General features: G+C 36.6%; 1 protein-coding gene across 1 annotated transcript; it reads right to left on the minus strand.

Annotated features, from left to right (window-relative positions):
- Positions 1–566: 566 nt before the first annotated feature.
- On the minus strand, positions 567–15,121 carry LOC128244748 (uncharacterized). Its single transcript, XM_052962804.1, has 8 exons — positions 15,073–15,121; positions 14,222–14,325; positions 13,088–13,156; positions 9,406–9,520; positions 7,828–7,881; positions 4,524–4,742; positions 4,071–4,259; positions 567–641 (listed from the first exon to the last, which is right to left on the minus strand). The coding sequence occupies exons 1-7, from the start codon at positions 15,113–15,115 to the stop codon at positions 4,072–4,074; spliced, it is 792 nt and encodes a 263-aa protein (XP_052818764.1). The 5' UTR covers positions 15,116–15,121; the 3' UTR covers positions 567–641; position 4,071.
- Between the last annotated feature and the right edge of the window lie 268 nt (positions 15,122–15,389).

Below are 15,389 nucleotides of genomic sequence, written 5' to 3' on the forward strand. Positions count from 1 at the left end.
ACTTTAAACAAAGATAACTTCACTATTTCTTCACCATTTTAAAGGAAACATAGCGCAGTCTACGCCATTTACGGAGCCCCGCCTTCGGTCTTAAACCATAGTTTGATTGAGAGTTTAGTTCCTTGAACCACTTCGACAAATCTTTTCACAATACGGCCGTCTGACGGAGTACTGTCAAAAAACATTATTTTGGAAACAGGTTTGTCGAAGTGTTTGATGAAACTAATCACCTTATCAAACTTCGGTAATAAAACAAAGGCAGGGCTCTTGAAGCGGCATGGCCTGCCCTTTGTTTTGTTTAAAATGTTGTAGTAAAAGAAAATTATCTTTGATAAGTCTTTATTTTAAGCTAAATGTTGCCTTCCGACGTAGTATATATGGCGTAATTTATCACGTGGTACACAGACACTGACACTGGTATCATCACCTGGTGATTACAAAAGCTATTGAGTTTGTGTCGCTCTTTCAACTATCTGTACTTGACACCATTTCTTCAATCATCTGTTGAATGTGTGAAAGGCATGTCTTATCTGCTGTAGTTCAACAAATTAAGGAGTCAAAAGACATGAAGCTCGTGTAGTTTTATTCCATATTTTGTCATGTTTACATGAAATGTCAAATAAAACCGCCAACTCGCCGACCTGAAAATACACATTATTATTCCAAACATTAGAAGTTTAACAAATTAATAACAATAATAAGGTTTACGATGTTATTATTTTACATAGAAATTGGCTAAGACATTTGTGAATAATGAGGTCGCTCAGTGAAATGCTCTTGCTATGATAAACTGAAATAAATACTTTTTTTTCAAATAGAGGGCAAATAACACCAATCCGGAGTGCCTACTATTTGTTACATGCTTTTTTCCTTTAATTGACACACACATGACAGTTAAGCATAGCATATTTTTACCATTCCAGACCATTTGCTACTGTCCATATGTATAGGTCTTCAAGCTGAATGGATTGAAATTTCATAAAACAGGTAAAACATGTTGGATCTACTTTATATACTTATTTTGTTTTCATTTTCACCGCCTTGATTGTACACCTACACAGGTGTGGCTACTTTATTAAATACACGGTGGCTACGTTCAACTTACTTTATTTTCTCTTATAAGAAACCTAACTTTTTATCTGACGTTATCTAATAACACATCTAAGTTTAAAATACATGTGGAACTTTCTTTCCATATATGGTGTTGAGGGTCGTGAAGTATATGTGTTATTTGGCGTGCAAAAGGGTCAATTGTCTATATAATATATAGGGAATATATATAGTAGTATGTGACCTAGAAACGCTTTTACTTAGTTACGGATATCAAATTGACGTTCTTGTCTCCTATGCGAGCAAACCCAGCCAAGACAACTTTGGAATATGATATGACTTCTCTTTGTGGTGTGATTGAACCAATTATATTTGCTTATCATTTCAGAGCTAGAAACGAGCATATATGTGGGCCGTGTACCCTGCAAGTGTTTTAAATCATTTACTTTATACTATATAGGGAAACAATAATGTTCTGTTAACATCGTCATCAGATATGTCAAAGTACATCATTAAAACAACAGCGAGATAAAACAAAAGTGAATCGCTCATCTGAGATATTTATAAGATACCGGGGCAATTTCGGGTAGCAGGAGCATTCAGAAATATAATATTAAGATCAATATTTTGCAATTAGAATTGCAATCTGTTTAAGAGTAAGTTAGAAGGAAAGTAAGTAGGAAACAGTAAACGTATTAATTAATAGCTAGGGACAAAAAAATAGCATCGTCCAAATTAGGTGCGAGCACTGCATTGCTTGACCTTGATGTTTTAACGATACAAAGAGTTGAAGATGCACTCTTACTCCCAAATAAGATTTACCACAATTAATATAAGTGTTTACTTTACCAAAAGGGGTGGATAAATGACAAAAAACAATGGTTCTGATGAAAGATACCGAGTTTAATTTGAGAGAAAGGTACAGAAAACACGGTATTTCTATCTTATGACACAATAGTAGATCGCAGTAAATATTTTAGCACTCCCCAATCATTTAATAATTTTGCGTTTTCAACGATTAAATATATACGGTTACAATCAGAAATCAGACTTTCGATAAATGCATTATTTAGTAAGAAGTTGAAGGTTTATCACACAAAATTTATGTTTGTTATGCATATGTATGTATTGATTTTGAATAAGAGTGTCACTATAGCGTCAACTGGCTGCATGTCATCCTCTAAGGCACTACGTGATCGTTTCTCAAACTGCCGACTCAATAGACAACCTCAGATATGGGGGAAACAGTTTCAACTCTCCAATTATGCTTGGTCAAAAGAGTGAAAAAGTAGAAAGAGCAGGGGGTTTCGAGGTAAAATGAAGAAAAATAATTAATGAGTGAATTGAAACAGTAGAAGAAGTCGGAAATATAAGGGAAATTTGCCCCCTTCACAGCATTGAGCCTCATTCATTATACACAATGAAAACACAGTTTTATGAATTGAACAAACATGGGGGAAAACGGAGCGAAACACGTCAAATCAAGCTGGGAAAGTAAAGTCTATACGATGGTCAATTATTTTTCATGTATTCTGTTTTTAAGCGTGACCACTTAGCAACTAGGGGAATGCTGTAAAGTATCTGGACAAGTCCCGAAGCATAGTTAAATGCAGTTGAGCCGCAACAAACATAAAAGAGCCCTGCAGGTTATATAACGTAAGCATTGAACATGACGCTAAAGTATAATACAAATATGTTTCGAATAATTCTTATTAATAATAAACATTTAGCTTATACTGTAACTGCTCGGTTGTAAAGACGGCTTGGAGCTGAGATTAATAATTTTCGATGTAGTTTCTTGGAAATAAATCAGTATTGGTCATCTTTTTGAGATGCCATGGGTTTTTATCTAAAGGGGGTCGAACCTATAATGCGGACACCTATACCACTAGGCCACTCTTAACCTGGCATAAATCGACCTCACGTCCTCTTTTTGTAAGAGGCAAACACCTTTACCAGAAGACCAATTATACCCTGGAGTAGAACCCACATCCTTTTGTGTTAAAGGCGGACACATATTCCACGCACACTCAAACTCTGTTTTACCATTGATACCCCGTTTTCATAAATTGTCCACTTGGTTGAAAATCTGCTTGTCACCCAGACCATTTTTATAAACCAGTTATGTGAGAGTTTTTTTAAAAAAGAATGCCGTTTCGGGGGCCATATTTGTTTAGAAATAGTTTACTACTTTTACACTGGTATGTTATATTTTACTCGGGAACTTTGACCACTTTAATGTATGTACTGTTTTACTGTGGATCTTTGACTACTTTACAGGTGGTTTGTAATATTCTCGGGATTTCCGACCACTTTTACACGTGAAATGAAGTGTTTTACTTGTAATGTAATGTAATGTGAGTTTGCAATGTACATTGTTTAGTTGGCCATGTATAGTGTATGCAAAGGACATTGTATTTTGTGTCGGAGCAATATTTTCTGTTTTGTCTATTATATGTTATTGGCAACGAGACACGCAAATCAATAATTATGAGAGTAAATAATATAACGATGTTTCCATTTTTTCAAGCTAAATTTAGATATGTTGATCTTTAAATGTTATCATTTATTTATAATTGTATATTGTCTATTCATATGTTTCGAAATGGTAAAGTAATATTACGTGATCGGTAATACCGGCCTGTTGAACACACGCATTTCCGTTCATTGATTTACACATTGATATGACATTAAAGATATGTAAAACCTACGATACCCTGTGACGTTTCTCCTTATAGGCATTGTTAAATTTAAGAGGGACGAGCCATGCAACGCTATATTCAATGAACAACAATGAAATGGTGGCGTCCATAGTGAAACATGTTTTAAATGATGTATATTTTGTTTTAAAGATTATTCTAGTTTTCATTGTGTAAAATATTTTTCACAACAAATCTGGCCATTTCACAACTTACAAATATATTACGACTCACGACCCACGACGATTGCTCGTTATAACTTACCATGAGCGCTTAGGAAAGCTAAGTGGAAAAGCTAAGCACTTCGAAACAAATCCTCACCTTATGGGGTGCATATCCCGCATGTCTTATTACACCTGAGCTTGGATACTTGGTAGCCTGCCCCGGAGGCGGGGTCACAGAAGCCAAAGCTGAGCCAGTCAGCGCACTTGAACTGATCATCCTCCACATCCACACAATCCGCATCAGTGCCACCACCAATCGTCACCACGATGTTTATCACTGTCGTGCCTAAGAGAAGAACAATGGTGGATACAATTTCGACTTTTGTCGTTTTTTTAAAATTAAGACAGATGGCACAAGAAGACAAAATAAGACGTATGTACAGTCAAACCCCGTTGACTCGAGTTCGCTCAGCTATTATTCTTCGTTGAATAGACGTGGATGTGAAGGGCCAATTTCTTTATACTGAAGGCAAGCATTTTTTTCGCCGGTCTCTTGGAGTTCGACTGAATAGAGTTAGTGATATACAATAATAGACGTTGTGCTTCATACCCTCAGGGTTGACTGTGGTATCGGGTGCAGGGGTGTTGGCCATGGTTGTAGTGACCATAGGTTCGGCTGTTGTTATACCACCACAGAATCCGCAGTGTTTTGGGCACTTCTCGTGGGCAATAGAGTAGGCCACAGAGGTTGTGTCGTGGCAAAAATCGTACTTATCCAGCTCTGCACACTTAAACGCATCGCTTTCGGTGTCGTGACATGCGCTGGTGTCTATATAATGACATACGCATTTGTATACATACGAATCATGGTGGTGGTATCTTATTTTTTCTCGTGGACATAACTCGATTGTCTATTATCTTTTATCTCATCAAATCTATCTCCAGCTGCAAAAAAGTAATAATGCTTATCTATCTCGGGTGATATTTGATATTGGTCTGAATCGAATCTAACACCGATTTCATCGAAAAAGGTAATATATATAGCCTTTACAATGAATAACGTTAACGGTGTGTATGACCATAGGACTGATTAAAGTAAGTTGTATATTGTATCCCTGGGCTTATTGGCAAAGCTTTCATATTTCATAGACAGATAACTTTCCCCAATGTATACTACACGTAGGCAAGGTTTTATCTTTGTATGACTTTATTGTCTTAGATGCGTAAGATTACAGGTATAGTGCATGGCCGAGAGTGTAAGATAGGTTCATCCCAACCCGAGCGTAGGGCGTTTGCGGAAACGTGGTTTACAGAGTTTCCGCATAACACCCTGCGCGGGAGTTGGGATGACCCTATATTACACGAGCGGCATGATACATGCCTTTTCTCCAACCTCAGTTTAAAAAAATAAAGTAAAAATGTATTTTTTCGCTGGAACTCTTTTGTGCGTAGTGAAAATAATGTCCCTTTATATATGTGATATTTGTAGTTGTCATGGATACGCGCGCAGTGATGCCGATTATGTAAATAGCCAAATCGTTCTGTAAATAATAGTTCTGAGGAGAGTAGAGCATTATTTCTTGAATGCAGCGTTAAAACGACAATCTTTAACAAGGAAGGTAATTGTGTGATGACAATAAACAATGTCCCATACGGATACTTCTTTTATATTTGCCCATGGGCAAAATATGAATTTCCAGCATTGCCAAATTTTTGGATCTGTTTAACTGAGGTGGGAGAAATATAATTCTTTAACATGTTTACACAGCTAACAGTTTTCGTTTCTTTGTAAAATATATGAAAGCTTGAAATATCACTCTTTATAAGACTTCTATAAAATGCCCCTGTTTCAGATCGTATTCATACTGGTATTTTTAGTCAACGTGAGTATACTCTGAACTCTCTTTTAATACACCACGTGCTAAACGTTTAGATTACTTGATCAGGAGCGTAGCTTCCTATAGGCCGTGTAGGCCGCGGCCTACACATTTTTCAGAAAAACCGAAAAAATAAAAATGCCTTATCTGCAATAAAAAAAACTGAGGGCATATGAGGGTGAGGGGCTAAACTATGAACTTTCGACAAAAGCGCTTTAATTTATAGGAAACCGGGTATTTCAAATATATCGTTTTCCTTTGCCATAAAACACATTTTCAGGCGACTTTAATGTTCCGTATATAATTTATCGAAAGTTGCATACCAGTAGTCTGCACGTTTACGCTGTACATTAAACATTTCCAATCGGCTTGGTAAAAGTTTGCGGGCGCTTTATTTGAAATTGTAAACGGTCTGGCGCCAATATTGCCGAACATAGTCCTACTTATCCTGATTTCGATAGTCTCACTTTGACTTCAATAGATGAAGATACCAAACAACAACTGCTAGAAGGAACTTGACAATCATGCCTCCAGTACCAGTTTCCACCCAAGTGTCCAAACTATGATGGATACAGTTCAGGACATTGGATTCTTATTCAATTATTTAGCAAATCGTCTAGCAGCGTTCCAGGACGAGCTTTCTAGAGAAGTCGCAACGAAGCTTTGCTCGTTATGTGAGACACAATGGTTCATGCGTGCGGACGCACTCGAAAAGTTCCAAAATGTGTTCCCCGAAGTGGTCCACGCACTTGAAACTATTAACGAAGACGGAGACGAGAAGGCCGGCCAGTATTTATCCGCTGTACTGCGCTTTGAATCATAATCTCACTTGTAGTGGCGCAACATATAGTGGGTACTACCGTGAACCTGACAAATCTTCTCCAGGATGTGCACACACCATCTGATTACTTCAGAATAACCTTGTACAATGTCTTTAAAGACAGATACAGTGCATATCATTTATTGCCTTCAAAATTGGAAATTCTGCAGGACGACATACTGCCATCAATTTATGCTGCTAAGGCGCCTGATCGCCACGAAACATTTGACACATTTAAAACAGAATGGAATGTGAGATGGAGCATCGCAGCCGCAAGTTTATCTAGACTGTGAACAAGAGACCATGAAGCAGACCAGCAAGGACCTGTATCCTAGCATATTCACAATATTTGAGGTTCTTCTTACTATGCCACCTACATCAGCCTCTTGTGAAATATCTTTAGAGGAATGAAACGAATAAAAAACTTCATGCGAACGACAATGAAAAGCGACAGGTTGTCATCCTTGGCCCTAATCCACAGCCACAAAAGCATGATCATAGAAAATGCCGGAAGCTAGAGATTTTTTAATGATCCCGGAAAGTCAACTGTGCTGTAGAAAGCGACATAATACATAATGTATATATATATATGGCATTGCTTGTGCAAATACGCATATGATTAACTTAGATTTTGGCAACAAAATGCATTAATATTGAGTGAAATTTAATTGATAAAATGTTCAATGTTTTACTTCCATGACCTGTCTTCTTTAGCTGAAATACGTACACAATTATTTAAAAGTAAAACATAATGATATTGTTGCTCTCTTTAATGTTTTTACAACAACGAAATATACGCCAAAATGCACCTACAATCACCTAGCTAAGCAAAATTTAAACGTGGCCTACACATATATTTTCGTCAAGCTACGCCCCTGTTGATTCAACTGAGCTGACAACCAACAAGGCGAGCGGGTAGCTTACCAGTGGTATAGTTTAATAAAGAACGACTCACTTTGGAAAAAAAACTTGAATCATCCAAGATATTTAGAAATTGTTTTCAATCATAAGTACCCCTGTATGCCCCGTTTCAGGCTAACACCTATGTATAATATTTACAGTGATGAGTAAGAAAAGAAACAAATGCAAATGTATTGCAAATGAACCACTGTTCGATGTTTTCCATAACGAAAACAGTTATCAGATACACATTCATTTCAACATGTACGTTAATCTCTTATGTACATGACTATTAGGTATGTATATGACTGTTCTACCTGGTGCTACTGTCGTGACCGCTGGCATGACTGTTGTAGCAACAGCATAGGCCGCTGAAATACAATCACAAAGGTTAAGGCAGAGAAATCATTATTTTATGATAAGTGGTTTAGTTTAATCTTATTTATTATACAACAAATGTCGGACACAGGTTTGAAAAGTGGGGAAGTGACCATGAATATCCACTTGTTATGATTATAGTTTTACTGTTTTTTCTTCATGTTCGTTACTGTCACTTATAGTTTCTCGTTTCGAAAAAGCCAATAAAAACCAAGTAACTCGTGCACTCTACTTTGGTTTTTGGCGTACGTGACTGAGTTAATCTATTTATTAGTTTTAACTTGTTTATTTTATAACGATAGTGAAACAAGTTATTACAACATCATGTATCACTTTCGTTGGCACAATTTTACGCGAGTATGTGGTCTTGTGTTGTGGGGGGAACCGGAGTACCCGAAGGAAACCCACCTGTCTGGCTTGGTGACAACTTGGTGAATCTTTTTTATTGGGTTGTGATAGGTCATTCTTAACAATTAACCTATCGCGAGTTTCGACGATTAATTTTAATCCGGATATAGTTCACGTAAAACAAATTTAAAATTATTTATGGCAATGATTATTGTCGTTCCCTTGGACTGAGCTCCTCCTAAAGAGTGGAAGTAGTTCGCTCAGCAATCTTACATTATAGCATAATCGTACGTTCAACTACAAGGACACGTAACACTTGAACTTCTTTAAAGATGCACTCTTTCTTCCAAAAAAAATTACCACAATTAATACAAATGTTTTAATATACCAAAAAGGATGAATAAATGTCGAAAACAATTATTCTTATGAAGGATACTGAGTTTAATTTGAAAGAAAGGTGCAGAAAAAAACGCTATTTCTACCTAATGAGACGATAGTAGATTACAGAAAATCTTTTAGCGCTCAACAACCATATATTACTTGTGCGTTTTCAGCTACTAAATACACGTTTACCATCTTGTTTTCAGTAATTAATAATTCCATAAACGTATTACTTATTAAATAGTTAAAAGGTTTACCACCGAAAATTTATGCTTGTTATACATGTGTATGCATGGACTTTGAATAAAAGTGTCATCGTAACACAACCCGCGAAATTATGTAAGGCACTTAAATCGACATGGTGTACCAAGTTTGAGACGAATCCCTTTAAAATGTGGAAGTGGTCTCTGCTCCATATTGTTTCCGGTTACCTGACAGACCGATGAATTGTATTGTAATATCATTTATTTTAACTCTGTAAACACAGTTTCGGAAAACATGTTTCAAAATAATTCAAATTGTTTTGTATCGGAGCAAATTGCCACTGCATTTTTATATTTCTGTAAGTGCAACCAATAGTTCTACTCGTATTTTGTAATCATACTAATAATAAGATATTTTGTATTTCTCATTCTATTTGATGACATATCGATTACCTATTAAACAGTATAAACCCAGTAAAAAATATACTTGGAGGAGACTTTGAAATAAAGTGACATGCTTGTAATGAAATTGAAACATTGCTTGTTTTTCTACAATAAACTCATGAAATGCCAAATTAAACTTACGGCAAAGATTGTTCTCACAACCAGTAGCCTCACAGCACTGTGCGCAGACTTTTGTTCCGAAGTCTTGATGGTGGTGTTGCCTTTTGCCTATCGCAGGTAGTGGGTTTTCACATTCCTACCACAGATGTTTGGAAACATTAACAACTTACCTAATCATTATCAGTGTGTGTATAACACTGTCAAAACATTATTTTGGAAACAGGTTTGTCGAAGTGTTTGAGGAAACTTATCACCTTATCAAACTTCGGTAATAAAACGAAGGCGGGGCTCCTTAAGCGGCATAGACTGCGCTTTGTTTTATTTTTGCGTTCCGACGTAGCATATTTATCACGTGGTATACACACACTGATAATGTATTATCTATTAGACGAAGATTAAATAGCAAAGTAGGACGTTGACAATCATATATATATATATTGCCTCTCATGACGGGAACAGTACATCTTGTCACTCCGAGGCAACACTGTCAACCAATGCTGGAGTAAAAGAACAACGGACAGTGTTTGCCGAGGATTGAAAAGATGCACCGTTGCGCACAAGAGGGTCCATACCCTTTCTTTGTCGTCTTTTACCAAAATATAAGCAAAACCTCTAAACGACACAGCCAAAAACGGAAGAAGGAACACCCCGTACCGCATTGTACGGTGACGTAAGCGGAATTCCGTGCGCTATCGGGTAATATTGTTAAATGAATAAAAGGATTGAGGAAATAGGGGATATTATGAAAGGACGCTTTTCTGGTGACCTGTATCACGTCGAGTTCGGTGTGTAAACACTAATCCGTCGGATACAAGCGAGTGCAACGAAGTCAGAAGTTACAGAATTCACTTTATTGAGCAAAATAAGAACAAGTTAATTTATGTTTTAGAAAAATTAACTAATTGCTAATATGAAAACAATTATCAAATTGCACAACACAAAAACATTAACAACAAAAAAAACGGTACTTATTTTACGAGTATACACTAATCGTCATTTCCTGTAGACGTCATTTTTAACAAAGTAAATATTCTTGGGATTTTTAGACGATCATAATATGTAGAATTGAGGGAAGTTTGTGTGTCAATCGCTATTTCTATCGATGACGCGAATTCGCCGTCTTCTTTGTTTTGGCGAGCTGCTCACATTTATGATAATAAACATGGATAATGCAACAACTTCAAAATGGCAAACAAAGAGTTTTCACTGAAGTAGCTTTTTAGATAGATTGGAGGAATAAGAACCATGTTCCTTAATATTTACATGCTTCTGGAGCGTGAGTGAAGTTAGATAATTTAATGTATTTAAAAGTTTAAAAGTTGACAGGTTTTACCAGGTTATTGTCACATTATATTTATCAACGCGAAAGTAGTTCCGAGACAACACACGGTACTCGCATGATACGGAATCAGAAAACGACAGTATCATGATACGGATTTTTCAATACGGAGTGCTGTAATTTCACTGTTGGATATGGACAAAGGAATTTGATAGGCATGTACTAATGTTTTTTATGGCATTTTCTTTTCTGGACAATATTAGGCAAGTGCAAAATCCTGCAGATTTCATGATCTCACCGCACACATTGGTCTATGATATCCCTGTGTGTTGACAGTGACCATTGTCCAACCAGTCACAAAACAATAAAGTTCATTTACTGGTTATCGATTAAACAACCAATGTAAGGAGTGGAACCGTTGTGATGTTGAGTGTTCTTAACGTGATGAACGAGATATGACCACTACTCCCTGGCCCAAGATTAATACTCTAGGGCAAACTATATACTTTTCACATTTAAATATCACATGCGTAAACCCATTAGCTAGTTTTTAACATATTTATTAACTTGTTTCAACTATTGACCATTAATGATGTGTTGCGAGGGTGGTCGATGTGGAACGAAGATTTACGATGTGTATCGATGGTTACGATGTGTTACTTGAGCTTTCAATATGTTACGAGGGTTTCGATGTGTAACGAGGGTGTTCGATGTGTTACAAGGGTATCAATGTGTTACGAGGGCGAACGATGTGGTTACTGGGGTTTAAGGTGTGAAAAAGGAGTTTACGATGTGCTATAAAGGATAACAATGTGTTACGAGGGTTGCGGTGTGTTAAGAGGTTGTACGATGTGTTACTTAGGTGACGATATGCTACGAGGGTAACAATGTTTGATGAGGGTTAACGATGCGTAACGAGGGTGTACGATGCATTAAAGGGGTAACACTGTGTTAAGACGGTTACGATGTGTAAATTGAGTTTGCGATATGTTACAAGAGGAACGATGTGCTATAAGGGTATACGATGTGTTACGAGGTTGTACGATGTGTAACATGGGTTTACGGTGTGAAAAGATAGGTAGTGATGTGTTACGAGGGATACGATTGTGTACGATGCGGTACGAGGGCTACTATGTGTTACGAAGGTTACGATGCGTTACGAGCGTTAACGATGTGTTACGAGTATTATGAAATATATCAAGAAAGAACGATGTGTTGCGAGAGTAAACGATGTGTTACGAGGATTACAATATATTTCGATTAACACGATGTGTAAAGACTAAGAGATTTTACGATTTGTTGTGAGGGTGAACGCTGTGTTACAAGGGTTATGGTGTGTTAAGTTGTTGTACAATGTGTTATGAGAGCTACGATTTGTACGAGGGCTAATGATGTGTTACAAGGGCAAACTTTAAGTGAGGAGAGCCAACGATGTGTTACGAGGGTGAACGATATGTAACGATGGTAACGATCTATAAAGAGGGTTTGACGATATTTAACGAGGGTTAATTTGTGTTACCAGGTTTAACGATGTGTGATGGAAGTTTACGATGCGTAAAGCTTGTGTGCTACGTGGGTTACGATGTGTCCCGACGGTCTTTATATGGTACGAGAGTTAACGCTGTGTTACGAGGGTTACAAATATGTTACGAGGGTTACGATGTGCTACGAGGTTTAACGATGTATTGCAAGGGTTACGATGTGTTACGAGGGTCATTGATGTGTTACGAGGGTTGCGAAGTGTTACGAGGGTCATTGATGTGTTACGAGGGTTGCGAAGTGTTACGAGGGTCATTGATGTGTTACGAGGGTTGCGAAGTGTTACGAGGGTCTTGATGTGTTGCAAGGGTTACGAAGTGTTACGAGGTTTAACGATGTGTTGCAAGGGTTACGGTGTGTTTAGAGGGTGTACGATTTGCTTCGATGGTTAATATGTATTACGGGGTTACGATGAACTACAAGTGTTACGATGTGTTACGAGGGTCATTGATGTGTTACGAGGGTTGCGATGTGTTTAGAGGGTGTACGATTTGCTCCGAGGGTTAATATGTATTACAAGGGTTACGATGAACTACAAGGGCTATGATGTGTTACGAGGAATGGCGATGTGTATAGAGAGACCATGATGTTTAACGAGGATAACGATGTGTTGCGAAGGTTACGATGTGTAAGGAGCATGAACGATATGTTACAAGGGTTTGCGATGTGCTTTGAAGGTTATTATGTATTAAGAGGATAACGATGAACTACAAGGATTACGATTTGTGAAAAGGATTGATAATTTGTAAAGAGAGTCAACGATGTGCTACGAGGGTGTACGATGTGTTAGGAGGGTTACGATGTGTTACAATGGCTTACAATGTGCAAAGAGAGTTTACGATGTGTTACGAGAGTTTGCTAAATGTAAAGATTGACGTGACTTACATGATGATCCTTGCAGCTGAACTTATAGGTGAAATTTCCATTCTTGTCGAAAACATCCAAACCGCATTGCTATAATGGATGTAATATGTAATAATTTTCAAACATCAAATATGCTCATAGGTAGGTACAGCAGCATAGGCACATTATAATGAGACATTGTTTCTAATATTATCGTTGAATAAATGTTAAATGATGAAGAATTTGGCATAATTAAGAAGAAATCCCAAAGCTTATGAAATGTTTAATATGTTTATGTTAGTGTTTTTTTCTCTAAATGTTAAAAGCTGCACTCTCACAGATTGAACGTTTTGAAAACATTTTTATTTTTTGTCTTGGAACGAGCCGATTTTTGCGAAAATCCATTAAAACCAGTTAAATAAGACTGCTGACAAAAAAAAAGATCGCAGATATTTATTTTCAAGTTTAAAAATTGATGTTTTATGCATTTTTCTTATACCGTTAGTAACGGTTTGGGTCATAAAACATTAATTTCGAACGGAAATATGAAAATCTAAGCTCCGATTTTTTGTCAGCAATCTTATATCATTGGTTTGCAGATATTTATTGCTCCTTCCAAAACAAAAAAAAGTTGTAAAAATGGTAAATCTGTGATAGTGCAGCTTAAAGTGTAATCTCTGATTAAAACTTGTGCCTTAAATGACTGACCTATACAATGAAGTCATTTAAGGTTATTAAACTATTTCTTTACAAATGGCGATACACAAAAGCTCGCAATAGTTTAGGTTGGTCTGTATGTACTTGGATCGACATTTTAAAGTTAAGATAAAAAAGATGTGTAGTATAACAATCATAACATAATTAGAAACAGGCCTTTCAGGAGTCAAATCATATTCATGTTCAATTCATGAACTTCAGAACAGTGGAGAACTCGTGGTAGACCCTTATCCACCAATTTTTATTCATTTTAGATATTTTGTCAGTCAGATTTGGTCTGTATAACTTGCATACCGCTGATAATGAAACGTCGATGTGTTCAAATCCTACAGACTTCCGCAGTTTCAATTAAACAAACATAGCTAATCGTCATGCAACCTCCGAAATAAAATGTGAAAATTGTAAATATTTTAAAAACAAGGGATGCATCGAGTGCAAACGGCAAACTTAGCAACATACCCCGTGGTGGCAAGCTTGCTGCACCGTGCAGTCTGCAGGGTTTGACACGTGGTCACAGTGTTTACATATCTTCGTGACGCCCGGTGCAGGCACCCCGGGAATCACTGGAAATAGAGTTGCGGTCACACCATTTCATTATATAAAACATTTGCTGTCACACTAATTCTAAAATGTTTGTATATGGAATTACAGAAAATTTTAGTTTGGCTTGAGTAGTAACCATAGAAATTACCATAAAAAGTATTATAGTTAAGAACTGATTATAATTCTGTCATATCTTCCAGTTAACCAGTAGAAAAGGGATTGTAGTAAATATAAACTATAGCTGAAAATAATTCCGTCATAGCTTCCAGTTAACCATAGAAATTAGTAGAAAAGGGGATTATAGTAAATATAAACTATAGCTCAAAATAATTCCGTCATATTTTCCAGTTAACCATAGAAATAATAGTTAATATGACCTATTGCTAAACAATGTTACGTCATCGCTTCCAGTAACTGGAAACAAAATGGCGGCATTTATGGTGTGACTTGTAAAGCGGTCATGTGTTCTTCAAATGCAGTTCATGTCCCTTTTATTTAAAAATCTTTTTTCTCTAAGAAATTCATGCAAGAATTTCCTAAAAGTAGAACATTTTTTTATTAAGGTCTTAGGAAACAAGTTTAGTAGACACATTTTTCATTTTTAATAGCATGTCAATGTTCTTCCACAATTTGTTATGTAAAATCATATAACGACGATATGTCATAATGGCGTCGTCTTTTATGATATAAACACATATTGTAAAGATAAATCTTTTATATGATATTAAAAAAGGCAATAACAAATAAAGTAGAATTTTGGCACTTACAATACTGCAGAAGACAGACAACGACAAATGCTTTCCAAACCATGATGCTTTGTGAATTGTAAGTTAACTTTGCGAGTAGCTGTAAACCCTTTATGGAAACTATCTTATCTGAGGACTAAAGGCCGTGACCTGTACTGAGATTGACACAAACCGAAGTAAACGTATATTGTTACGTATACACATAGATAAGGGAACATATTGTCCTAAAATCGTCTTGGTGTCTCTAGTCAGGTTTCATTCCAATAGCTCGATCTGTTTTCGAGTTGAGGCGAAGTTAAAGTGACTCTCTTATTCAAAATCTATACATACACGCATAG

Source organism: Mya arenaria, chromosome 8, assembly GCF_026914265.1.
Source record: "Mya arenaria isolate MELC-2E11 chromosome 8, ASM2691426v1".
NCBI lineage: Eukaryota > Metazoa > Mollusca > Bivalvia > Myida > Myidae > Mya > Mya arenaria.

What these genes read in the sequence shown, in the direction of transcription:
- LOC128244748 (XM_052962804.1), bottom strand. Translation starts at nt 15,115, where the DNA reads ATGGTTTGGAAAGCATTTGTCGTTGTCTGTCTTCTGCAGTATT. An exon ending in TGTCTGTCTTCTGCAGTATT is followed by an intron (nt 14,326 to 15,072) that starts GTAAGTGCCAAA and finishes CTCTATTTCCAG; the next exon opens with TGATTCCCGGGGTGCCTGCA. An exon ending in TTGTGAGAACAATCTTTGCC is followed by an intron (nt 7,882 to 9,405) that starts GTAAGTTTAATT and finishes ATTGTATTTCAG; the next exon opens with CGGCCTATGCTGTTGCTACA.